Below are 27,834 nucleotides of genomic sequence, written 5' to 3' on the forward strand. Positions count from 1 at the left end.
GGTCCAGAGGACTCGACCTCAGTCACGAACATGACAGCCAAGAAGTCCGGCTCTCGGCTGGAGACCGAGATCGAGCGCTGCCGCTCGGAGAGCCAGTGGGACAAGATACCGGAGTTAGTGCGGCAGCTGTCGGCCAAATTAATATCCAATGGTGAGGAAAAAGTCCACGTTTGTGTGTTGTTTGAATCAGTGTAGGAGGCCTGCTGGCCGGCCGAGACCGCGGCTCTTCCTGGCCGGTGCTGGCGGGGCTGCAGCTCCTCTCACTCCCCACTTTCACTGGTTAAATGACCAAAGTTCAGATAAAACATCATAACTGAGGCAGTTCTGCTCGGTTTGGTGGAAATAAACACCGATACGTTAAGTTTTAGGCTGTGAGCAGTGGTCTGGGTCACCGTGAATCTCTTTAGGTTATTTATTGTTAATTGGCTTCTGTGACTAATTAATGTTTTGCATTTCATGCACACAGTATATTAGTCATACTAAAATAAAAATACTAATTTGTTTCACCTTTTATTGGTTCCTATTTTGAATGACTGTGGATGCTAGTCCATGCAGTACTAATAAATAACATTTCATTGATTATTTTGAAGTTAAACGCATTTTGTTGGCTTTTCTCTAAGTTATATGGCTTAATATTTACTCCAGAAACATCATACGGGAGCCGAAAACATATAATGTAATCTGCCATTGCAGCCAGCTAAATTTAATTTAAAGCTTTCATTGATTCGTGACTGATTGTGACACGTTTAGCTGTCAAACACAATAAAACTGTCAGTGAAGAGGATCATTCATGTCAGTGGGAACTATTATTATTGTTATTATTATTATTATTATTATTATTATTATTATTATTATTAATGTTATTATTGTTATTATTTTGAGAGAAATTAGTCCTTAGAGGTTTTTATTTATTTATTTTTTTTATTGTGTTTGCCTCCAATCTTTGACTTTAAATGACAAGACAATGCTAGTTAATCAACTACAATCATATAAAAATCAATACCGGTAGTTGCTGATTGTGACACGTTTAGCTGTCAAACACAATAAAACTGTCAGTAAAGAGGGTCATTCATGCCAGTGGGAACTATTATTATTATTATTATTATTATTATTATTGATGTTATTATTTTGAGAGAAATTAGTTTTTTTTTAATGTTTTTATTGTGTTTGCCTCCAATCTTTGACTTTAAATGACAAGGCAATGCTACTTAATTAACCACAATTATATAAAAGTGAATATCGGTAGTTTGTATTAATGACATTTCTGTGACATTCTTAATGTCACAGAGAAAATACCACAGAGAAGGAGAGATGCAATAAAACTGGTCCATTTTATGTTTTAGCAGTGTTTTCTTTTGGGGGGGGATCCTCCCACCACTGGGGTGTGCTTATCTTTAGAAATTGCATAATACATGTTTGGGGAACAGCAAACTCATCAAAATTTGAGCTTGGGTGGAGGACAGGATGGAGAAGTGAATTATTCTACTCAGAACTGTCCTCAGTGCAAGTTTGTGTAATATCAGAGTTTTTGATTTAGTAGTCACTTCTGACACCTGAACAAATGCTCTCAACCACTTTAATAATCAATCTCAAGGCCCAATATCCATTTCTATGACCAAATAGTAATAAGCATTAAGAGCTTTCTTGATGTCTTGATTAATTGTTGTTAGAAAATCTCAATACAACATTCTAGACTAGAGTTTATTTTATGTTTTGTTTTTGGTTAGTGAAAGATGAAGCTTAACTCAAACTGTGATCATATACTGCATTTTTGTAAATCAGAATGTACTTTTCATGTCATTTTTACACTCACAAATTGTGGATTTAATACAAGGCACTGATTTGCAAATGTCATAAACACAAATTTTATCCCGTGGTGGTACAGTACAAAACCCATTTCACTGCTTATTGTACTGTGTATAATTGGGTATGTAGCAAATAAATAGGATCTGATCTTATCTGATATCCCCAAGAGAACATAAACAAGATATCAGATTTTGAAAGTGAGACATAATTTCATGGAAAATATTCGCTAATATTTAATTTCCATAATATTTTGTGAAGGATTTGTATAGTTCAGCCACTGAAAGCCGGCCTGGCTGACCTGTGGCAGATAAAATTATTGGTCCAACCTAAACAAAGATGGGTACTCTGCTGGGATTACGTAAAAAGGGCAATAATCATCGTAGAAAAACTACAGGATGTTAACAGTTGCTTAAAAACAAAAACAAAGGTAGAAGTTTACAGAAACGTTAAACAATAATGAACTGATGAAAGAAACAAAGAAAAAAATAACTAAAATGATGGAAAGAGGAAAGCATATAACAGAAGTGCATTGTAGTGTCTCTGTGTGATCAGATTCAGTCACACATCACATTTTCTAGATGACGGAAGTGTCAGCGTTTGTCAGGCCAAACTGACAACAAGCAGGGGCTGAAGGCGGCTGCCGTCATGGTGTTTGAGAGCAGGGGAAATAAGGCATGTTTGGTTATGTCTACTGTCAAAGCTTCAACAAGCAAAGATCCTGCCTGTAATGTTGTATTTCTAAAATTAATTTCAGTCAAACAACATACTTTTAAATACTTGAACATTTGTCCAAGAGCCTTAAAATGCTGACATTACTACATAAATCAGAGGTTAGACTTTTACGTTAAATCTACTGAAACAAAAAGCCTGTGAAAAAATGATTAAACCACCCAAATAGTATGATTTGCACTGTGTGTATAACAAAAAAAAGCTGTGGGGCTTTTTCATCTTCTACGTCATGGTAGGAACCTTTTTAAAAGTATAAAAACTGCTTTTATTACCACAAGAAACGTGACCTACTGGAGCTGTTGAGCTCTGGTCAGTGACTGGGATCAGGATTAATGGGCATTTACGTCTGATTATGTAAAAACACACATACATGATTAAGAAACGTGTATGTAATTGTTTGCTGTTATGGCTATGTTGAAATCTTAGCAGACCAGCTTTGAAGGGAACACATATTCAAATGTTGTAACAGTTCATTTAGACTGGTCTTCTCTTGGTTGTCAGCTGACCTTAGACCCATATTGATTATTATTATTTTAGATGTGGTCCTGTGTTGAGGCTGTTTGACTTGCCTCTAGCTTGTTAGAGTGGCTAAAATCCAGTAACTGGACTCAGTAACTAATGTTGTGTCGTGTTTATTTCTCTTTGTGTAGATGACCTGGGTGAGCTGCTGTTGGGGGAATGCAAGCTACAAACATACTTGAAAGAGAACCCCATCAAACAGGGGGCAAGTCCGAGGGGCCCCCGACCGAAACTGGTGGAGGTTAGGAAACACCTCACTGCTGCTCTGGACAGAGGAAACCTCAAGGTAACCGTGTAACAAGACATGAGTGACTCACGGGTGGGAATGGGCGATATTTTACCGTTCATGATATACCGTCAAAAAAATTCCCCACGGTAAGAATTTGTCATCTTGCAGTAAAAACGATAAATTCCCGTTGATGACGTTTTTGTGTAAAGCGAAGACAGCGTTAAATCGACGCACAACGTACGGAAGGGAGGGAGGGAGGGAGGACGGAAGGAAGGAAGGAAGGAAGGAAGGAAGGAAGGAAGGAAGGAAGGAAGGAAGGAAGGAAGGAAGGAAGGAAAGGAAGGAAGGAAGGAAGGAAGGAAGGAAGGAAGGAAGGAAGGAAGGAAGGAAGGAAGGAAGGAAGGAAGGAAGGAAGGAAGGAAGGAAGGAAGGAAGGAAGGAAGGAAGGAAGGAAGGAAGGAAGGAAGGAAGGAAGGAAGGAAGGAAGGAAGGAAGGAAGGAAGGAAGGAAGGAAGGAAGGAAGGAAGGAAGGAAGGAAGGAAGGAAGGAAGGAAGGAAGGAAGGAAGGAAGGAAGGAAGGAAGGAAGGAAGGAAGGAAGAAAGGAAGAAAGAAAGAAAGAAAGAAAGAAAGAAAGAAAGAAAGAAAGAAAGAAAGAAAGAAAGAAAGAAAGAAAGAAAGAAAGAAAGAAAGAAAGAAAGAAAGAAAGAAAGAAAGAAAGAAAGAAAGAAAGAAAGAAAGAAAGAAAGAAAGAAAGAAAGAAAGAAAGAAAGAAAGAAAGAAAGAAAGAAAGAAAGAAAGAAAGAAAGAAAGAAAGAAAGAAAGAAAGAAAGAAAGAAAGGAAGGAAGGAAGGAAGGAAGGAGCCGGAAAGAAGGAAGGAAGGAAATGAGCCGGAAAGAAGGAAGGAAGGAAATGAGCCGGAAAGAAGGAAGGAAGGAAATGAGCCGGAAAGAAGGAAGGAAGGAAATGAGCCGGAAAGAAGGAAGGAAGGAAATGAGCCGGAAAGAAGGAAGGAAGGAAATGAGCCGGAAAGAAGGAAGGAAGGAAATGAGCCGGAAAGAAGGAAGGAAGGAAATGAGCCGGAAAGAAGGAAGGAAGGAAATGAGCCGGAAAGAAAGAAATGAGCCGGAAAGAAAGAAAGAAAGAAAGAAGGAAGGAAGGATAAATTCCCGTTGATACGTGTTTGTGTAACAAACATGGCGGATCAGAGTCATTACAGTTTTGCAGTACGGGTGTACTAATTTAATTGGTTTTTATCAATTCAATTTAATTGGTGTAGTTTAGTAACATTTAGTATTCTTTTAGAGCAGTGATTTGGGGGCTCCAAAGACTGAATGTGTTGATAGATTTATAGTTACAAAGGTGGAGTTGAATTGGTATTTTTTTATAGTCATTTTTATCGTTATCGCGATAAATGCCAGAAATGATCGTGATACATTTTTTAGTCCATACCGCCCATCCTACTCACTGGCTGTACGACTGTGGGGTTCACGCAAAAACCTTAGATTCCAGCTCATACTCTCCTCTCCTCCAGGCGGATTACATCCAGGAAGCCCGTTTGTTGATGGCTAAACTCTGTTACGTGGAGGGAGAATATAAAGATGCCTGGGGTAATTATCACTCTGGCTTTTATTTAAGCACATATAATTTTTCACATTCTTAGTTTGTGTATAAACTACAGAGTTAGTGAGTTTGTTCATAACTGCCTGCATCATTGATATTGTGCAGGTCACTATGGCCGGGTGAACCTGGATGACATGCAGCTGGTGGGAGCTCCCGTGTACAGGCTGTCCATGATAGCAGAGGCTTATGCCACAAAAGGTAAACACGGACACACTCAGGTGTCGTCTGTGTCTCATGAGCCTTTTAAAATCCATTTACTGGTCCTCAATCCAATCTGGACTAATCTCTGCTCCACTTATTCTCTCCACATGGTGGCAGAACAATCTCAGTGCTGATCAACAATGTATAGGCAGGCAACATTTCATTTCTCGTCTGATTTATGTCTGACCTGGCAATAAAGCTTTTTCTGATTCTGATTTAGATATGAAAACACAGATTCATTTTATTTTCATTTCATTTTTAAATATGTTCCTGATCTTAACTAACTAATCTGTAAATTGATTTGTGAGGAATAACACAGTCAGCTTTTAAAAGACAGCTGACTCGTGGCTTGTGTCATCCTACATTGGTGTTCCTGTCAACCTGATCTCTCTACCCGACTCTTTTCCTTCCCAGGTTTGTGTCTAGAAAAGGTCCCCGCCGGCTCTCCGTCTCTGTCCAATCAGAACACGGCTTCTCCATCGCTCAACAGGAACAGGCCAGAGCGGGACCAGGAAATCATTACATGCTATGAAAAGTCTGGAGACATTGCTTTGCTCTACCTGCAGGAAGCCGAGAAGGTTTGTGTTTCCTAAAGTTGATACACGTGGCACACAAATACGAAATATCTTGTTAGCACCTGCCTCTGACGGTTTTTGCCATATTTGTGGGAGTATGATGAATAATCTGTGTAAAGTGGGCATGATAGCCGAGAGGTCTTCTATAATTAGAGAGCAGCTGTGAAAACACACAAGGTAAATAAAATACATATTTTTTATGATTATTATAAAGACATTCCCTAATTTCAGCAAAATAATAGCTGCTTACTATAAAGAAGGACATATCTAAGGATAAAGTTGTCACATATTTACATAGAAAGGAGTGACAGAAACATCCGAGTTGGAGATTAAATGAACAATATGAAGTGGAATGTCACATTTTGTTTAAGAAACAATTCAAAAGTGTTCATAAGTAAGACATAAGACAAGCAGCACATAGACAAGTATTAATGTTTAAAAAGGTTTAAAAAAATATTTAAACAGTTGTCAAAGCAAACTAACTTTATATTGATTCACTAATGTATTATTCAGGGAAATAATTTCGGATTGGTGTCCAGCATAATTGGTCTAAAGCACAATTACACATCACAACCAGCTCAGTGTTATGCCCCTTATGATTATACTGCTGAACTTAAAACACAGAAAAAGTAATACACTTTTATGCTAATAAAGCCCAGGTCTGATAACATACTCAAGTACGATCTTTAAAGGCAGAAATATCATCATTAGTGTTGAATTTTATGTTTATTTCTGTGTTTTGTTGGTTTATTGTTTTTATTTATTTCAAAATCTTAATTTTAAAAGGCTAAATAAAACCCACTGTAGCAGACCTAAAACTACTTTAATATATTAATATTGCAATTACCAGAATGTTTCATATGTTGACATGTTTTCATCTTCTGTTCTTTTTTTGCACGTGTGTTTCTGCAGGCGTTATCAGCAGGGATTCAGAACCGCAGCCCGAAGCCTGGACCTACAGCCATGGATCAGGAACTGGGCTACTTCCTGGAGACGGGCTTGCAGAGAGCGCACGTCATCCACTTCAAGAACGGGTAAGAGAAAAGAAAAATGTGATCACAGTTCAATAATGTACACTGTTCAGCTGGTTTAAGGGCTAAAAGATGAACTACTTAATCAAAATCACTATTTTAACTTGTGCAATTAGCAAATCACGAATTGATTGATTATGATTATGATTATTTATACAGCTTTGGAGTATTTCTCTTCTCTCTGATCAAAACAATGCACAAGTGCAAACATCAGAAAAGCAGCCATAAGCCTCAGCACAAGCAATATGCCAGTTTTTTTTTTTGTACCGTAAATTGTTGCTTCTGCCATGGTTGTGTTGCCGCTTAAAAAACAGCAAGATCAAAATTTATGTTTTATCAGCATTAAATTCTGATCTCATTTAGGATGTAATGAATTCAGACTTGAAAAAGACTTGTGGCCTAGGTTTTCAGATGGCACCTGAAGGCCTTTTTTAGTTTCCTCTTAACCAGTTAGGGTCAAACTGTACAGAAACATCCTCAAGTTCACACAAACTACACATTGAAACCCAGAAATATTTTAGACCTTCTCCGGAGTATATCCCCCTTAAAATGGTCAGACTCATACTTTTCTGTTGGTTTCCTCTCTCTATCGCCACAGCAACCTGACGCATGGTGTCGGCAGGTTTAGAGAGATTCTTCGGGCTGTCGAGACCAGAACCACCCAGAACCTGCGCATGGTGAGGAGTCAGTTGGGCGATGTTTATGCATTACTTTACTCAAGGCTCCACCGCAGAGCAGGTTCAATTACACGTTAGGTTCATGTAATACTCGTTTTAACATTGCTTAAAATAAAGAAAAGAGATAAAAACAAGATGTTGATAATCGTTCCCCGATACCTTACTATGAGGAGTTTCTATTGGTCCTTTAGAGCAGTGATTCTCAACCGGTGTAATTGCAAGGGGTCCGTGGGTCTGTGATAATAAATGTATTTATTTATTTTTTTTTAAAAAGATCCTCTGACATTTATAGCAATAGATTATTATTTTACTCAAATGTGAACGAGACCTTTATATACCCAAACTACAGAGGGTAACATGACCTTCTTTAACTCTTTCCAAGTGTAATTCCCAAGAGTTGATCAAACTTTTGCAGGGGGTCCAGGTCCTCAAAAAGGTTGAAAATCATTGCTTTAGACGGCCAACATCATGCAACACGAGACAGACATAGAAAACTTAGAAATAAAGTCTGCTGAGCATATTGCAACTCAAACTTAACATATATTCATACAAAAAACAAAGGGAATGTTGATGTTTTGACCTTTTTATTCAAAATTATTAAAAGTAAAGCTGGACTCTAGCTAAAGTATCAATATTTTATTTTTTGCAAACTCTACGTGTTACTCTTTGGGAGTTCAAAGTACCAGTTTGAAATATTGTAAAATACTTATTTACCTGACAAAGCTTCATATTTACTGACATGACAGTGGTCTCAAGCTTTTTATCCCAAACTTACTAAGAAACTGAAAGAATATTTTTTAAAATGTAAAACAGCATGAGGGTTAAATGTGAAGGATCTTGAACTCTAAAACAGCAGCTCTCAACTATTTTTCGCGTCAAGACAATCAAGTTCTTCCAGTAGAAATACGTCTTATGCAGTAATGTGTGCTGTAATGCCAGTTTCACTGCACTATGTTGTGCCGTTGTTAGTTCATGTGAGTCTTCGCTGAGATGTCTCACGTATGCCAACTTTAAGACAGTTTGTTCCAATAAATAAACTGTTTTATCTAAAAGAAGCTTCCAACGAGGAGAGGGATAAGACCAGAATTAACAGTTTCCAGACTTTCCAGTTTCCAGACTTTCCAGAGATGAGAAGCCCTACAAACCACTCAGGGGCCGACTTAATTCCTCCTCATAGACACAGAACAGTGTTTGCAATTTTTTAATTTTTTTTAAATACTTTTTATTTTGTCTTTTTCAAGTTACACAGAAAGGAAGGAGAAAAAAAAATAATAAAAATGATAGTAACAATCATAACATAACTTCCTGGGGGAGATGTAATATTTTTCCATTCTTTTCTTTCCCTTCTTTAAGGGCATGGCTGGGATTTGGCCTTAAATGCAGACCATTTTTGCCACTTTTGCGCAAAATCCCTTCCTCTAATTCTCAAACAAAAAGTCAATTTTTCCATGGCGTATATTTCTTCAACAATGTCTCGCCATTGTCTCAGTCCTGGGGGATCGCTTGTCATCCAGAGTCTTGTCAGGGCCTTTTTAGCAGCAACAGTCAATATTTTGAAGAGGTAGATGTCTCTCTTTCCAATTACTTCAACAGGCAAAAGTCCCAGATATACAGACCTTGGGTCTTTAGGTATTCTTAGATTTAGAATTTCCTCCATTGTTTGGATAACATTATGCCAGAATAATTGTATTTTTGAACATGTCCATAAGATATGAGAATGATTGGCTACTACATGATCACACCCTCGCCAACAATTCTGTTGTTGTTGTGTTTGTTTAGTTTTAATGTGTGGAGTGATTTAAAAAAAGCGTATGAGATTTTTCCATCCCAATTCTCGCCATCTTCTCGAACTAGTTGAAGATTGCTGTGTGTTGCACATGGAAGCCAATCACTCTCTGACAATACCGCATTGAATTCTTGTTCCCATTTTGATCTGATATATAATGAGTTTCTTCCATTACTTTTTTGGAGACAGCTATACAGTTTTGATACAGTCTTTGAGGGGGTTCTTTTATATGCGCCCATCAAAAATAGTGTTTGCAATTTTTATATATTATAAGTCAAATGACACTGGGATTCATGGACTTCTGCTGTGTTTGTGCTGCGCTTGTGTCATTGGCTCGTATCTGTGTTCAGACCATAGCCAGACAGCTGGCAGAGATTCTGCTGAGAGGGATGTGTGAGCAGAGTTACTGGTCCCCTCTGGAAGACCCGCCCACGGTGTCGCCGCTGGACGATCACGCACGGCAAGGACGCACACACAGCAAGAACTACACGCTGAGTCGACGCCCACGAGTTTACTCGGGAGAGAAGTGAGTGACGGTCAGGATGTCTGTTGGTTCTACACCGAAAACGGTAGAAAAATGGCAAGCTTGGTCTCAAGTGGACTTCTTCACCAGTAACTTTCTCCATCGTGTTGTTTTTCTGTTCCCTCACGTCCTTGTCCAACTTCACCTGTCTCCCGCTGCTATTTTCTGCTTCCAGTCTGTTTTGCCCTCAGGAGAACACAGAGGAGGCTTTGTTGCTGCTGCTCATTAGCGAGTCCATGGTAAGACGGAGACGCTCACACAGAACAGCGAGTTATCTAAAAGTACATCTTTGTTAAACCTTGAGAAGATGCCGTCGCTTATCTGAGTGCGTGTGTGTTTCAGGCCAACCGCGACGCCGTGCTGAGCAGGATTCCTGAACACAACAATGATCGGATCATCAGCTTACAGTCTGCATCGGTGGTGTACGACCTGCTGACTATAGCTCTGGGCAGAAGGGGGCAGTATGAGATGTTGTCAGAGGTGAATAATCCCCCGAGAATTCTGTAGTTAGTACATCAACATGCAATTACAGGTCTTTTTCATCTACGTGGAATGATGTATTTATGAATAAACCAGCCTCTTACTATCATACACTCTAACAAATTTTATGTGTTGTGTGAAAAAATGGTTCCTTTTGCTGTTGTCTTCAGTGTTTGGAGCGAGCCATGAAGTTTGCATTCGAGGAGTTTCATCTATGGTACCAGCTCGCCTTGTCGCTAATGGCGGCTGGTAAATCGGCTCGTGCCGTTAAGGTGCTAAAGGAGTGTATTCGCCTGAAGCCTGATGACCCCACCATCCCGCTGCTGGCCGTCAAGTTGTGTATCGGACCTCTGCACTGGGTGAGAACCACATAACACTCGTGATCGCTGCCTCTGTAGTAGGGCTGAAACGATTCCTCGAATAATTCGATTACAAAAAATGATGGAGGAATTTTCTCTGCCTCGAGGAATCGTTTAATTTCACCAGCTCAAAGCAGGTGTTTTGCCCGGACTACATTTAATGCGGCACAACGCGTTGACGGTCCGTTCTCCTATATGTTCCCCCTCTAACCCGGTACATACATAGGTTCCTCTAAACATCTGTTCCCGCTACAGTTTTAACTAAAAGAAAAGGCAAAAAATGTCAGAAAAATAAAAATGTAATAAAGCTAACTGGGTAGTTTTCAGTTTTAGCTCTGTAGTCATTCATGGATAAAACAAGCAGCACTGGTGTCTAATGTGCTCCAATACAGCAGGTCTCATAATTCTATTTTGAACACTGCCAAAACTCAAAATCTTATACTTTAACTTAAAACTTAACTAGAATTTAAAATTTGCTAGACACAAATAAAAGTTCAATTGAAACACGTTGGAAAAACACCTAACCTTTTAAGTTATGTGTGTTATCAGGTGTAATGGCATTTTTAGGTTAGAAATAAGTACATTTCTTGGTAAGATCCTTAGTTTTTTGAGTGAAGGCAGTGAATTTGGTTGATTGGTGTAAGTTCAGGGTTTTTAAATGCACAGCCATGAACCTACTGTATTATATAATTTAGTCTTAGTGATGTCAATTAACATCTAACATCTTATGTATATTTATAATTGCTCTTTAACTAAACAAAAATATGTTTTATCCAATTACTCGATTAATTGATGGAATTTTCACTAGAATACTCGATTACTAAAATATTCGATAGCTGCAGCCCTACTCTGTAGCTGTGCTTTAAAGTGACACACTCTGGAAGTGAGTTTGCCAGCTTTGTAATCCCTTTCTCCCCGTAATCTTACTCCCCTGTACTCCAATAATCTAGTTGGATGAAGGAGAGAGCTTTGGGAAGATGGTGATCGACATGGGAGAGAAAGCAGCTGAATTCAGAGCCAAAGGCTACCTGGCCATCGGTCTGGTTTACAGCCTCAAAGCCACTGACGGTGCGTTTGTGCAGAATGAGAGTCAGGTTTTTGTTGGGTTTTTTTATTCTTTGGAACAATGTTTATGACAGTCTGTGGCATTGATAGCGGTGATTACAACACTTGATTTACTCTGCACTTTGTCCACATTTATTTCACTGCCTTAGGTACCGTTCATTCTAAGATGAAGTTTTTACAAAGAGTCTGATGTATATACAGGACTGTCTCAGAAAATGAGAATATTGTGATAAAGTCCTTTATTTTCTGTAATGCAAAAATGTCATACATTCTGGATTAATTACAAATCAACTGAAATATTGCAAGCCTTTTATTATTTTAATATTGCTGATCATGGCTTACAGCTTAAGAAAACTCAAATATCCTATCTCAAAATATTAGTATATTCTGGGAATCTTAATCTTAAACTGTAAGCCATAATCAGCAATATTAAAATGATAAAAGGCTTGCAATATTTCAGTTGATTTGTAATGAATCCACAATGCATGACATTTTTGTTTTTTTTAATTGCATTACAGAAAATAAAGAACTTTATCACAATATTCTAATTTTCTGAGACAGTCCTGTATGTATATGTAGTTTACAATGACCATTCAGTATTCATCTACTAATTCAAATTCAGATATCTTTCCTATGCAGGAACTGAAAACTGTAGCTTTATGACTCAACATAGTGTGATGTTGATGGTTAGGATTAGTGAAGTCATAACAAAATGCTTCCTGCTGCAGCTGGCAGACATTAAGATGTGGGTGATGAAAACATGAGCAGGAAGTATTTTGCATTCTTTTGTTTGCAATTAAGAAACAATGCGTTTCTATTTTTATACTATACTTTCTGTTGATCAGTGAGGAAACCCCTGACATCAGAGGCATTGTTATGTCTCTCATATCTGATGGTTTATTTCTGTTTCTGTTGGGGATTTTTCCTTTAGCATCTTTGCGAAGCATGCAGGAGGAGTACCAGAGGAAAGCTTTGGGAGCCTTCCAGAGGTAAAATCATGTGATTTTAGTTTAAATGTGGTTCGTGAATCTGTCCAAATACTTGAGTGTTGTGTGATGGAGTTTGGTTATGTTCTTATGTTTTACCACGTTCTGCTAAACTGATGACTTTCCACAACAGGATCTTTAAAGTTTCTTTCAATTTTTTTAGTCAGCATGTTTAAAGAACATCTTTTTCTTTCTTTTCTTTCCAGAGCACAGAGTCTGTCTCCCACCGACCACCTTGCAGCCTTCTACTTGGCACTGCAGCTCGCTGTTTCCAGACAGGTAACTAAGTAAATAAATAAATAAAAATGACCACGTTTGAAGGGAGTGAGGCCACGTTTACACATAGCCGGGTATTTACAAAAACGGATATTTCCCCCCCAACCTTTTGAAAAATATCCTCGTTTACACGAACCCGCATAAATACACTGTTAAGGTGCTATGAGCAGCCAAACCTGCAGGGGGCAGTGTAACGAGAAGCGTAAAGTCATGCTAGACAATCAGAATCCTGGAAAAAAACGTCAACAAATGACATGTGTGAAGCCTGAATAATATGGTTCCGCGTTAAATCGACCGCGTAGCCTACTGTACGTACGGTGCGTGTCGCCGCGTAGCCTACACCGTAGGCTCTGCGTTGGTGTAACGCGGAACCAAAAATCAGCCTTTACTGCCAGTTACTTCCAAGACGGAACGAGAGTCTTTCGTTTGGAGTGACAGAGAAGTGGAGTTACATTTAAGTGTGACTTTAAAATATAAAACAGGTAAAATACAAGAAAATATTGACGGTGGCCAAACTAATTGTAAACACAGGTCGCACAAATGACGCTGGTGACGTTTCTGTTGCATAATGTGACGTTCTGAAGCCTAAATCTCCGTTTCCCTCCGTTTACAAGCAAACGTGAAAACAGAGTTTTTGAAAATCTCCCTTTTGGCCGGAGTTTTCAGAAATTATCGTTTTTGGTGACTTTGAGCTCCGTTTTCGTGTAAACGAACGGCCAAAGCGCATGAAAACGCCACCGTTTTTGCTCCGTGTAAACGGGGCCTGAAAGAGAATTTAAACAGTCGAGGTTTCTCCTGTTTCATTTGATATTGTGTGTTTGATCCCAGTTCTTGTGAAAACCCGTAGTTTGTGTTTGTGCTTAGATCCCAGAGGCGCTAGGCTATGTTCGGCAGGCACTGCAGCTTCAAGGAGATGACGTCCACTCCCTCCACCTGCTGGCCCTGCTCCTCTCCGCCCAGAAACACTACCACGACGCCCTCAACATTATAGAGATGGCCCTGTCTGAGTACCCCGAGAACTTCAAGTGAGCCACAATCAGACACACGCCACACAGTTTCTCTGGTAACCTGACCTGAGCGCTAGACCGGTGGCTTTACGGTATATATGTGTGTTGTACAGCCTGCTGTATACAAAGGTGAAGTTGGAGGCGATGTGCAGAGGACCAGAGGAAGCCCTGCTCACCTGTAAACACATGCTGCAGATCTGGAAGAGTTTTTACAACCTCACAAACCCCAGGTACGCTAAACACTCCTACACGAACTGCTGAGAGAACAATTCTGGAGGTTTTATTGTATTTATGCATCCAGTAAAGAGGTGCTGTAACTAAGTGGAAACTATGATGCAGTAATGGAATTAATGAATAAGAACTTCATAACAAACACTAAACTCTCCTACATTACTCGATGTAGGATTTAGGGCTGCAGCTATCGAATATTTTGGTGATTGATTATTCTATGAAATATCCCAACGATTAATCGAGCAATTGGATAAAACTTACTTTTGCTTTATTAAAGCCCAATTATAAATATACAATAGAAAACAAGACAGATTATTTCATTAAAAACAACCAATTTGTTTCTTTTATGAGAATAATTGACATTTATTTACATATTATGCAAACTAGTAAACTAAATACAATTATTTTAAACTTAACATTTCCCGAGACATTAAAGAAAACATATTTTTTCTAAGTATCAAAAATAAAAAATATTATTAAACACTGCTTTTATATTGTGAAACTTCATATTCAGAACCAACACGTTTAAACAGCAATGCTTGGCTGTGGACAAGCATTGCTTGAGTCTTACACAGAGTCTTACACAATGTGGACCGGGATCTTCATTTTTAATTTAAAATGATCCCACTCCTTCGACATCTTCTGTCTCTTCCTCTTATTACTTCCGCTTTGCTGCGTTTGCTCATTGGCACTGCCACTGTTGTCAGTCCCGGCCGGCGTCTGTGCAGCTAAACTGTTCACACACGTTACGAAAAGCACAACGCCGTCTTCTTCCGCTTTATAAGGAACACATGAGTGTTAGCACGCTGTGTCACATTAAAGAGAACCCATGCAAAATGTGAAGTTTAAATTTATTTTTTATTTAAACGAGGCCTCGAGGCAGAGGAACTTCCTAAATATTTTTTTGTAATCGAGTTACTCGAGGAATCATTGCAGCCCTAGTAGGATTACTGGAGATGACAAAGAAAGTAAATGCTTATCTATTTTTCGAGTTTAGCTGCACAGAAAGTCTTCTGGTATAAAGACATTGTTCTGTCTAGGGCTGAAACGATTCCTCGAATAATTCGAGTCATTTAATTACAAAACATTATCGAGGAATTTTCTCTGCCTCGAGGAATCGTTTAATTTTGCAGCTCAAAGCAGGTATTTCGCCCGGACTACATTTAATGGGGTAGAGCGCGCTGACGCCGCGCACGTAAAGGAAGAAGAGGCGGCGGATATGTTTGGTTTTTGTAACATGCCATGCTCAGGCATAGATATATATATTATATATCTATGTGCTCAGGCAGTCTGCAATGGCCCAGACGGGAGACACATGCAGCTCAGGTCTTAACTTTTATTTTCAATCCACGCTATATTCTTCTGGTCTGTTCTCCTATATGTTCCCCCTCTAACCCGGTACATACATAGGTTCCTCTAAACATCTGTTCCCGCTACAATTTAACTAAAAGAAAAGGCAGAAAATGTCAGAAAAATAAAAACGTAATAAAGCTAACTGGGTAGTTTTCAATTTTAGCTCTGTCGTTCATGGATAAAACAAGCAGCACTGGTGCCTAATGTGCTCCAATACAGCAGCTCTCAGAATTTTATTTTGAACACTGCCAAAACTCAAAATCTTATACTTACTAGACTTAACTAGACTTAAACTTAACTAGAAACTTAAAATTTGCTTGACACAAATGAAAGTTCAATTGAAACACGTGGGAAAAACACCTAACCTTTTAAGTTATGTGTGTTATCAGGTGTACTGGCATTTTTAGGTTAGAAATAAGTCAATTTCTTGGCAAGATCCTTAGTTTTTTGAGTGAAGGCAGTGAATTTGTTCAGGGTTTTTAAATGCACAGCCATGAACCTACTGTATTATATAATTTAGTCTTAGTGATGTCAATTAACATCTAACATCTTATGTATATTTATAATTGCTCTTTAACTAAACAAAAATATGTTTTATCCGATTAATCGATAGAATTTCCAGTAGAATACTCGATTATTAAAATATTCGATAGCTGCAGCTAGTTGTGTCTATCCTGTGTGTTCCTGTGGTTTACGTGCGTGTATGTTGGGCAGTGATTCAGGGCGAGGCAGCAGCCTGCTGGACAGAGCGATGGCAGACAGGCGACAGCTCAACGCCATGACTCTGCCCGACTTCAGTGACCCTGAGACCGGTATGTGCAAACACACCAGGGCCCGCTACAACTCTCAAATGCACAACTATGCTATGTTTTTCTCCTGTTCCTCAGTAACTGATGTAGCTTAATCATGGTTTCAGGCTGTGAAGACGTGGTCTGTTTCCTTCCCTCCTTGTTCCTTGATTAATTTCTCCCGTTTCTGTTTTATTTCCTCTGTTTAAGCCTCAGGTTCCTCCTCCTCCCTCTCTGGCTTTGAACCAGTGTCTCCCACCTCCCCGTCCACCATGTCTACCCTCTCTTCCCCCTTATGCTCCCATTCACCCTCCATCTTCGTTTTCCATTCTCCTCCTCCCTCTTCCACCAAAAACACGTCCTTCTTCTCTTCTCTTCCTTCCTCTCCCACTTCCCCTCCTCTTCCTTCCTCTCCCACTTCCCTTCCTCTTCCTCTCCCTCCTCCTCCTCCACCTACCAAGACCAGGAGTCACTCCTTTTGCAACCACGTCATTCGGCGCCAGCTCTCCTCCAACAGTAATCTGCCTGTAGTGTGGTGTGGAGGGTCTAAAAGGCCAACAGAAAGAAGGCGTTTGGCCAGATTTGCATGTTTAGTAACGCTCTTGGAGTATAATGCCCTCTCATCACTAACCTAAGATGATCACAAAGTAGATGGCCCAAAACCTCACTGTGATTGTGCTGAATCCTGAATTTAATAGCATTGCTTTATGCTGGGTATCGATTCAAATGTCAAGAATCGATTCCGATTCTTAAGATTCAGAATTGATTATCACCATTTGATCCGATCTGATTCGATATTGATTTGGGTTAGTGTTTCCTGGATTATATGACTGTAAAATAACTATTGAAATAATAATTTCACAATAATTATTGTGAAATAACTAAGAAATAAATAACTCAAATAGGCATTTCAATATCCATTTAAAGTGCAAAAAAAGAAAGAAATTTCAACAGCTCAAGCAGTAAACAAATTATTTTAGCTTGTCTGATTTATTCTGTCACCAGACACAGCTGGACATGAAGCACCCGGCATTTTTCAGGTATTTCATGACAAACCGTGTCTGATAACAGAGAAACCAAACAAGCTATAGTAAATATAGATAATATGAACTTCATTGAACTAATATAACATTTAGAAATTTAAGCTGAAATGTCCAGCATTTTCTCTAAAGAAAAGTTAGTTTTCAAAACTACTGGGACACTACTGGGATTAAAGTTCACCAGGCAAAAATGTAATGATGGGAAAAAAATAAATAAATAAAAAATTTTAATAAAAAAAAAAAAAATCGATCTTTAGACATACAAATCGATTTTTTAGGAATTAATATGAGAATCGATTTAGAATCAGAAAATCTATTTTTTTTCAACACAGGCCTAAGATTAAAGTAGGTAAACTACCAGCGAGTATTGGTTTCTCTCTCAGAACTAACAGTAACCTCTGGTACCTGCATGTTTACTACAACTTCAGTGTGGAGCCTTGATGGAGCTGCTGCTGTGGCTTTGCATCTCTGGGATTTGCACACCGCACGCTCAAATTCAAGCCTAGGATTTACCGACCAGCTGGTTTACAGTATACTTGAAATGTATTCAGCACTGATTTCAGCGCAACTGCCTCATCACATCCGTGTCTTCATGTTTGTGTCCCTGTGTTTTTGTAACTACCTTGTACTTTATTGTTTTGTTTTTTTGTTATTTCAAATGTTAATTTGTCGTTCGTTATGTTGTCCATCCCTACTGGCATTTCTTTAACTCAATCTTCCTCTGTGATTCACCTCTTTTTAAATATATTGCCAGGCAAAGAAGCTAAAAAGTGGAAAGTGGAAAAGTGGAAAAAGATGAGTCGTTCTGAGGCTTAACTTTCATAAGAACTAGTGGCTAATAATATCACCACATGCTACTTGGAAAACATTAATTTGAAAAAAAATAAAATAAAGAAGGATGGAATGAGATAGCTAGACCCTTGTCATGTGGTTTTAAAGGAAACTGAAGGATGAAAATTTGTGCGTCTACTTCCTGGAATTTGGGCTCTTTTCCGTCATGAAAATTTGGTTACTCCGTCACTGTTTCTTCCTCTTTCAATCATTAACAATTGTCTTTCTGTTTTTGCCATCCCTCAGTTTTCTGTTGTTGTTTTTTTTTTTCAAGGCGGCCATCAGGACGCTAACACTCTCGGTCTTTCCTTCATCATTCCTTCCTTTTCTGTTTGTAAGTAGTCATCTAACCTCTACGTGACCTTTGTGCTTTCATTTTTCTGTCCATCCTCTGTTCCCCACTGATTTCCCTCTTCCAGGTGAGGTTCACTTGTAATCGTGTGTCAGGCTAAACAAGTTGTCTGCAGTCAGTTTACAGGAGCACATTTTCATCACGTTGGTGTTGTATAAGTTTAAAGGATACGGTGAGTTAAAGTAGTCACTTTAAAGCAGCATGAAGGCACTTGGGAAACAAGTTCTTCCTTTTGTCGGAGGCAGTTTAGATCCATAAATGGCACATTTCCAGAAAAGGTTGTTTCTCTCCAGGACATTGTGGAGTCAAAGAAAAATTGAGAAAGCATGTTTATTTTTTTTTTCTTTAAAGCACAAACAAGTTAAATAGTCTGACACCAGAAATGAGGACGAGAAGAGTTTCCTGCTTGTGAGTCTAATAGCGTGTGACATTTGGCTGTAATTTTTACAAATAATAACGGCATTGCAAGTATGACACAGCTCATTAACGGTCATTGGCTGTGATTTTACCAAAGTGTCATTGCTAATTTTTCCTCAATGGATTGTTAGTAATGACACAGGAAGGTCTGTAAGTAGAACGAGAAACAAATGAGGAAGAAATGGTAAAGAGGACCTGCTAAAAGTCTTATTTAAGAGCTCATGCTAACTAAATTATCCTCTGCAAATATGAAAGCTTGACAGCTTTGCAGATCGAAGAAAGATTCAGAAAAAACTTTATTTATCCCCGAGGGGCAATTGCAAAAGAACCTTGCATATGCTGGTGGAGCATCATCCTTGCTGGGATTAGTTTAACCTTTTTTCTCATAAACCAGGGCATTCTTTTAAGTAATTTAGAGACGTGATGCATGTGTTAAAGCAAATGTCTCTGCCTTTGTGAAATATTGAAAAAGCCTATATGGCATTTAGGTTTTTTTTATTTATTTCTCTAAACCAAATGGCTCCCCCACTGGGATTTGTTCTTTTTAGGTGTAAAATGACGGGTTATAAATGTGACGTATGAAAGCAGTTGTACTTTTTCTTTTTTGTTGTTTATCAGCAACAGCTTTTACCATCAGTACAAAACACAGGTTAGATGATTAACCTAACCTGCTCCCACTCAGATCAGGAATAACACGTTCCTAAATCAGTTAATAGTCTGGTTTGAGAAATGCCAAACGTTAAAAGAGGAAGTGGAAAAGGTGTAATAGGTGAATGTGACAGCAGTGTCAGAGGTAATAAGGGCATTGAGAGTAGCTGCCTCAGATTTGATCGGAGTGCAGTCGTGGAAACCTCACAAAGTTACCTGAAACCTGCTCTTTTGTTGTTGTGAATAAACACATTTCACCGTCTCCAGTCAAGGTTTCCTCAACACTGAACACCTGCAGGGGTTTACATACTAGAAAGCATTCAGAACGTAGGTGGTTGATGGTCAGTCAGTAGTTAAATATGCGGTAAGTTCTCTTCAGTACATACAAACGTTTAGGTACACAAAATATTTTATTTGTTTTACTTATTTTATGGGAAATAAAAGATTAAAAGGAAATAAGGGAACGCTGGAGCCGTTCTAATGAATCTAATAAATCGAATGATTTCAATTTCCAAGTCGGTAGCACATCCGAAATGTTGATACACGAGCCCCCAGACATATAACCTTGATCAATATTTATCAGTTTAACCTTTAAATGCTTCTGCAGACTTTGAGACACCGGAAATATGCATAAGAAAAAGATGACATGGTACCTCTGGTATCGCAGCGACGCTCTCCATTTTACCAAGATGTGAGAAGCCTGAACAGTAATCTTTAAATGTTTTTACTGTTTTAGTCGGTCAATTAGTTAGTTAGAGGCTTCAGTGGAAACATTTGCAAGTGACACTTAAAGGAGCAGAATGACCAAAACAAATGTCTTACAGCTTATGACGAGTGAGAAATCAATATATCAAAACTAAGAGATTGTATTATGGGTTGCTTTCAAAAATGTCTTAATTTTGGATTCCTGTAATCCGATTGTGTTTAAATGAGCTGAGTGTTGCAGCTTAAGCATGGTTGTTTATTTGAACTGGTTAATTCAGCGCCGTAACACCGTGTGCCGAGTGTGGAGTGGTATGAGCTTGGTATCAGTGTGAGATCTGGAGCTTTTTAGTGCAACCGAGCGCCGCAGGTTTGAGTTGCTGCTCTCTTTAGGAAGTTGCAGTGATCAGTGAGTTCTGCTGTTGTTTTTGGTTGAATCAAAGCTCTGCATCATAAAACATGGCCGTCTAACAGCCGCAGCAGCGGCACTGCAGTGAATCTTGGTCATTGTGTGTTTGTAACGGCGGGTTCTGCTGTCTCCAGGTTCAGTTCACGCCACATCCATCGCCGCCAGTCGGGTGGAGCAGGCCCTGTCGGAGGTGGCCTCCTCCCTGCAGAGCAGTGCACCAAAACAGGGGCCGATGCACCCCTGGATGACCCTGGCTCAGATCTGGCTCCATGCTGGTATGTTTGTGTACATTTAAGGTTCAAACGGTGTTTTGTTTCATTTAAGCATGTATTAAGAGTTTATTTGGAGGGGCTAAGAAGTAAATGCATTTCAAAACCGGGGCAGCGCTGCACAATTTCTAATCCAGCCCTATAAACTGATTTCTTATTTCATCTACAGGACTGTCTCAGAAAATTTGAATATTGTGATAAAGTCCTTTATTTTCTGTAATGCAATTAAAAAAATTTTAAAGAAAAAGTCATACATTCTGGAATCATTACAAATCAACTGAAATACTGCAAGCCTTTTATTATTTGAATATTGCTGATTATGGTTTACAGTTTAAGATTAAGATTCCCAGAATATTCTAATTTTTTGAGATAGGATACTTGAGTTTTCTTAAGCTGTAAGCCATGATCAGCAATATTAAAATAATAAAAGGCTTGCAATATTTCAGTTGATTTGTAATGAATCCAGAATGTATGACATTTTTGCATTACAGGAAATAAAGGACTTTATCACAATATTCTAATTTTCTGAGACAGTCCTGTATATTTTTGATTGGTTCTTAATCATTAAAACAAGTAAAACACTAAATATTGTTGTCTTTTCAAACCTTCAATATCGTTCAGTTGTGTGACATATTGAATCCATAAACTGAATAAGCTCATGTTTCTTGTTGCAACCTGAGCTGTAATGCTCAGATACAAAAAAGATCAAATTAAGTAAGTAAAAACGTTTGAGCCAATCAATAATAAGATTAAAACCGGCTGCCTAAAGACTTGCATATGTTAGATTTGATGGTGAAGTGATGGTAGTGTGCTGGGGAGCACTCCCCGACTGTGGTTCATCACTAAAGCCATGTAGCTCAGCAGCGTTTGCTTCTCTGACAACAGTACCTTGATAACATATCTCCACTTTAACTTCTCTTAAATGAGAAACTAACAGTTTTTCTTAGTTTTGTTGGCTATTATCTACATGTCAGTCTTTGTTTAACGGAGATGCTGCTTCTTGTCTAGTGTCTAGTTTGCTTCTTAAACCATAATCGCAAAACAAGTTCATTTAACTCTCCCAGTTAGTCCCAGTTTAACCTGGCTGCCTTTGGAACAGGGAGGTTGTGGATCCATGACACAATTTGTTGAAGACGGCAGTGTGACTGATGTAGTTTTATTTTTAGATTGCCCCAGGTTTCAGGCCTATTTTAGGTTAAAAAAAAAAAAGATCAACGAGGAAAAAAGTTTAAATAGGACCCCATCAGAGGGTTGGCAGTAGGACCCAGAAAGAGCACTGCAGACTGTCTACAGGACAGACTGCTGGTCATGATTACCTTCAAACTGTCTCTACTTTATTATTATTATTACAAAAACTGCAATATTTTGTATCCAGCCATTTTACTTCTGCAAATTTGCTTTATTTTGTTTCAGTAAGTTCAGTCTGTCATGCAAATGTATTGAGAACAACTAACAAGATCTTTTTCTTCCATATTTCAGAATTTCTGCCTATATCATCGCTGCTTTTTTCTTTTCTTGGAAACCGTAGATGAAGTTTGTTGTGTATTGGCATCAGCTCAGCGGTTTATGAGAACATTTTGATCAGTTACGTGTTAGATCTGTACATTGGAGCCCTGACAATTACTTCAGCATCAACAGTAAATGTGCACAAAACCCCCCAACAAACATAAACAAGCTTAAGAGTATTTAAACAAATGCAGAGAGAAAACACACACACACACACACACACACACACACACACACACACACACACACACACACTCGGGGGCAGTTTGTGTTCCTGTTTATCTCTGCAGCTGCTTCATTGCCTCGGTGGTCATTTCCAGCTTGGCAGCACAGCTAATGTAATCATCCAATTTGAGGACAGACTCATTTCCTCCGTCTGTCTCATGCTCTGCTTGCATCATTCGCTCTTCATCACAAAGCGACACAGTGACAGTTTTAGACGGCTTAGAATACCAAACGTTTCCGTCATCGATGCCATCGGATATTGAAAAGAGGTTTTTTCTCTAGCTCGTTTTTCTTGCCTCCCCTTGATCACAGTTTCTCTGCTACGTGGAGACGTGACTGAGCTGCTCTCTATCACAGATGTTTGTACGGCTGCGTCTCATCTCTCATCTGTGTTTTCCTTTTTTAATGTCTGGACCACCTGTCTGTACCTGTTCTCCTACAGCTGAGGTTTACATCGGCATGTCCAAACCTGCCGAGGCCTCCGCGTGCACTCAGGAAGCTTCCAACCTCTTCCCCACATCCCATAACGTCTTGTACATGAAGGGGCAGATAGCCGAGCTGAAGGGCAACACTGACGAAGCCAAGCGCTGGTATGAAGAGGCCTTGTCCATCAACCCGACGCACGTCAAAACTATGCAGAGACTGGTGAGACGTGACACACACACACACACACACACACACGCACACGCACACGCACACTCTCACTCGTGCTTTTTCACATGTTTCTTGTAAACGGTCTCGTCCTCTGAGACGACCCTATCAGACCTTCTCTGAACAAACACAACAGTGTCACCACTTTTTTTCTCCTCCAGTCTTGCAGCCGAGTGTCGTATTTCCTAAACCTCTGCAGCTAAATGTGTTTGTAAAATGTATTTCCTGAGTCAAATCCAGCACACTTGATCAGGATTTCTTTATTTAAAATCATGGGAAGTTCTTTATCAAATCTATAACTTAGACAAAATGGCAAAATAAACTGATACTGGACATTGACTTTCTTAACCATTTGTTATTTTCATTTTATTCTTTATTTCATTCAAAAAATAAAACAATACAAATACAAATTTTCATAAATTGTGAATGAAAAGGGAGCAGAAAGAAGAAGAATCTTATCTAATCTGCCCCTTTTTCCAAGTAATAAATTCACAAATAAGATAAATTAAAAATAAAAAAAAACAACAACTAAGTGAATAAAAAAATAAAATAAAATATAATTACCGCCGTCTATGGGTATGTCAATCAAACTTAACTAACATATTTCATTATATTTACTTAACATACAGGCTTTAATTGTTCTTTTGAATGTAATGTTTGATTTGGATTCTTTGTTTTCTTTATTCAGATTGTTCCATAAACTGATTCCTTTCACAGAAACACAATGTTCCATCAATTTAGTCCTGAATCTTGTTTTTTTTTTTTAAATCTTTTCCTTTTAAGTTATACTTGCTTTCTCTTTTTTCAAATCTTTTCTGAATGTTGATTGGTAAAGTTTTTTTATGAGCTTTAAACATAATTTGCAGAATATGCAAATTGCAAGTTATGAAGTGATTGGTGATAAATCAGTGATTTAAATTTTGGAGTTTAATAAGAGTGTGATGTTTTTAATTCACCACCCCATGTCCATGCTGTCTGCTCAGGGTCTGATTCTGCACCAGCTGCAGCGCTACAGTCTGTCTGAGAAGGTCCTGAGGGATGCTGTGCAGGTCAACAGGTTGGTGGTTACAACACACATGTGGAAATATTTGTTGGTGCTTTTCCAGTAAAGAAATAAAAACTGACAATAGTCATAATTTTAACAACAATAATAATTTTCCTGCCCAACCTTTTATGGCGACCACTGCCATTAAGTGTAACTCTCAGGGAGACTCCTGCACCTGTAGACAGGTATTTAGCTCCTCATGACCTGTCTGCTCCAGCTGTCTCAGGTTGGTTCTTCTCCAGACTGCATGTTTCAGCTTTTTCCATAGATGTTTGATAGGATTAAAATCGGGGCTCACAGAAGGAAACTTCATCCAATGCTTTGTTCTTAGTCATTCTTGACTGTTTCTAGTCGTGTGTTTTGGGTCATTATCCTGTTGGAGGAGCAATGACACTGAACAACACATTTGTCTCCAGGATGCCTTGATAGTCTTGAGATTTCTGCACAGTTTTACCTGCACAGATTCAAGACTCACTGAACCAGACGCAGCAAAGCAGCTCCAGAACACAACCGATCCTCCTCCATGTTTCACAGTAGATACAGCCTTCTTTCCTTGAAGGCTTCATTTTCACATCTGCAAACTAAGAGCTGATATGACTGATCAAAAAGCTCAAGTTTTTGCCCATCTGTCAAAAGGACGTTCCCTCGGAAACTTTGTGGTTTGTCAAAATGTATTTAGATAATTCCAGGCTGGCTTTTTTTAATTAAAATTATCATTCAACAGTGGACTCCTCCTCGTTGTCCACTTTTGTTCAAACAGTGAGTTCAAACAGGGTGTGATGTGACGCTGATGTGCGTTGACCTTGGAGTTCACCTTCAATCTCTTTAGAAGTTGTTCTGGGCTCTTTGCTTTCCATTCATATTACCCCTCTCTTCAGCTTGTCATTAGTTTTTCCTTCTCCAGCCTCATCCAGGGAGGTTGGCGACGGTCCTGTGGACCCTGAACATCTGAATGAAACTGTAGATGCAGGAGCATCAAGCTGCTGATGACCCCCCCCCCCCTAAAATAGTCAGACTGACTGACTGAAGGTTGAGATACCTGAGATGCGAATTACAGTACACACTAAGTTTAATACGTCACTATGGTCTAATACAATGTCTCCCAACCTGGGGTCCGGGCCCCCCCTGGGGGGGCGCCAGAGATCCCCGGGGGGGTGCGAAACTTTGTCTGCTTTGAGGATATGCAGTTGTAAAAATTATATTTGCGAATGAGTCATTCATAAGACATTGTTAGGAATAATTTATGAATGTCTTGAATATTTTTTGTGTTTTTTATACACTGGTGACAAACACAGGAAATGATTTAATTCCTTATTATTATATCATTACTCAACATTTAATCTACTCCGACAGGTTGTTAAAGGAAAAATGTTAAAAAATGTTGGTCTCATATTAAAAGAGACATTTTTCAGAAATATTTTTGTCCTTTTGTGCGTATTTTATACATTGGTGACATTGGAGAAAAACAAAGTCATATGTATACAGAGTAAACCAAAGAGAAATGTATCAAAAAAACATAATTAATGTTCATTTTTTCAATTAAAGACTATTTTGGTGCTAGTACGTACGGGTCGGGGGGCCTGGCTGGTCTTAGACACAAGTAGGGGGGGCTCCAAGGAAAAAAGGGCGTTGCGCCGTGTGCTCTCTGGTATTTTTGAGACTCGAGGTACTTCGATGGTAATTCATTTCAAATCGACAGTACATGCAAATAACTTCAGTCTTGTCCATCGAACTATATATATATATATATAGATATATATATATATATATATCTATATATATATATATATATACATATATATAGATATTTGCTTTTTTTCTTGTTTGTTTGTGAAAGTTAAATCCAGAGGTTTTTAATGTGCCCCTGTGGTCTCACCAGCACGGCTCATGACGTGTGGAACAGCCTGGGCGAGGTTCTGCAGGCTCAGGGGAACGCGGCGGCGGCCACCGAGTGTTTCCTCACCGCCTTGGAGCTGGAGGCCAGCAGCCCCATCCTGCCCTTCACCATCATCCCCAGAGCACTATGAGACACACACACACACACACACACACACACACACACACACACACACACACACACCGTACATGATGCACATAGTAGTACTTCCTTTCGCCCCTCCCACAATGTCTTGCTGTGGCTGTTACACGTGTGTGTGTGTGTATGCGCGTGTGTGTGTGTTGTGGGGGTTGTTATGCGCCTGTTTGTGTCTGTGCATGCGCAGCCACCTCCGTGTACGTGTGCCAACGTGTTCCCTGTGCACACTCGTGTCCACTCTGACATTCAGAAGCCTGATATTTGTTTACACCTTAATCGAAACACAAACACGCACGCAGAGTCGAACAAAAGCAGAACATTTCCAGCAAAGTAGCGCCATCGATGTTTCCTTTTACGAGCCAAATGCTTGTTGCTGTGGCCATGCAGACGTCTGTTACTGTAACGCTGCCCTGGGCAGCGGCGAACCCCACTGGAGCATCAACACACCACCGAAGCATCGAGTAGTCCATAAATGCCAAAATGCTGGATGCATTTACACACACACACACACACACACACTAAATATTTAGCAGAGCTGTTCTTTAAGGCCTGGCTGAGTTTTTAAGGCATTTTAAACGTATATATGTTTACTCTCAAGTGTGCCTCTTTGTTTTTTGTCTAATCATTTAGTGATGTTTTCTGAGTTTACAGATTTCCACAGATTTTTTTTTTAAACCAGCAGCTGTCAGCGAGATGATACAAGTAGACATTTAAGAAACTGGCTTTTTAGTTTGACCAAATAAGTCACAGAAGTAGTGTCCACACAAGTGTCACAAAACTCAGAAACGGACTGTAAACTTATTGATAACCAGAGTTTTGTAAACTTGTTGAGCTGTTGTTTTAATCTGGATGACTGCTCTCCAAAATCTTTTTTCTTTTTTTTTTCTGAGTGTAAATGTGTAAAAAACCCACAGTGGTTGTGTTGTTTCTGTGTCCTGTCAAAAACACATTTATAGTTCTTTTTTTATTTGATTTTTGATTATAAATACAAAGAGTTGTTGTATATTTGATGGTTCCTTGTGTATTATTATTATTATTATTATTATTTTAGAGAGTATATTATAATTCTATTTTCCAGAGATTGAAGCTGTAGAAGAAATGAGAGGATGAACTGTTTCAGTTTGCTGATCAACAACTGAGTCTGTTTTTGCTGTAAATGAATGACTGAAACTAGAATGATCAAATTGACCAAGATAATAAAAGTGGCTAAAAAGAAAGTCAGACGTTTGTTTGTTTGTTTGTTTTATTAAGATCCCCATTAGCTTTTGCAAAGCAGCAGCTATTCTTCCTGGGGTCTTCATATTGTCATAAGTGACAATACAGTGTATATACAATACAAACCAAACAGAAAAAATACTCATTCACAAATATATACAGAAACACAAAAATTCACAAATACAAAACATATAAACAACAAAACATACAACACAAGCTCCTACATTGAATCATCACGAATACTTT

At 38.9% G+C, this 27,834-nt stretch overlaps 1 protein-coding gene across 5 annotated transcripts; it reads left to right on the forward strand.

The window, feature by feature from the left end:
* On the forward strand, window positions 1-27,590 carry ttc7b (tetratricopeptide repeat domain 7B). Of its 5 annotated transcripts, none has more exons than XM_061744513.1 (23): window positions 1-151; window positions 3,186-3,340; window positions 4,817-4,892; window positions 5,011-5,103; window positions 5,521-5,684; window positions 6,594-6,715; window positions 7,311-7,389; window positions 9,526-9,701; window positions 9,874-9,937; window positions 10,041-10,178; window positions 10,349-10,537; window positions 11,488-11,605; window positions 12,534-12,591; window positions 12,795-12,867; window positions 13,729-13,889; window positions 13,985-14,101; window positions 16,170-16,267; window positions 16,454-16,759; window positions 18,389-18,448; window positions 20,777-20,917; window positions 23,085-23,287; window positions 24,277-24,350; window positions 26,218-27,590. In XM_061744513.1, the coding sequence occupies exons 1-23, from the start codon at window positions 31-33 to the stop codon at window positions 26,363-26,365; spliced, it is 2,934 nt and encodes a 977-aa protein (XP_061600497.1). In that variant the 5' UTR covers window positions 1-30; the 3' UTR covers window positions 26,366-27,590. The 5 variants fall into 5 exon arrangements, with proteins under 5 accessions (XP_061600497.1, XP_061600498.1, XP_061600499.1 ...); XM_061744514.1 differs by having other exon boundaries at window positions 16,460-16,759; XM_061744515.1 differs by lacking the exon at window positions 18,389-18,448.
* Window positions 27,591-27,834: the final 244 nt, after the last annotated feature.

This window comes from Cololabis saira, chromosome 16, assembly GCF_033807715.1.
Source record: "Cololabis saira isolate AMF1-May2022 chromosome 16, fColSai1.1, whole genome shotgun sequence".
Taxonomy (NCBI): Eukaryota; Metazoa; Chordata; class Actinopteri; order Beloniformes; family Belonidae; genus Cololabis; species Cololabis saira.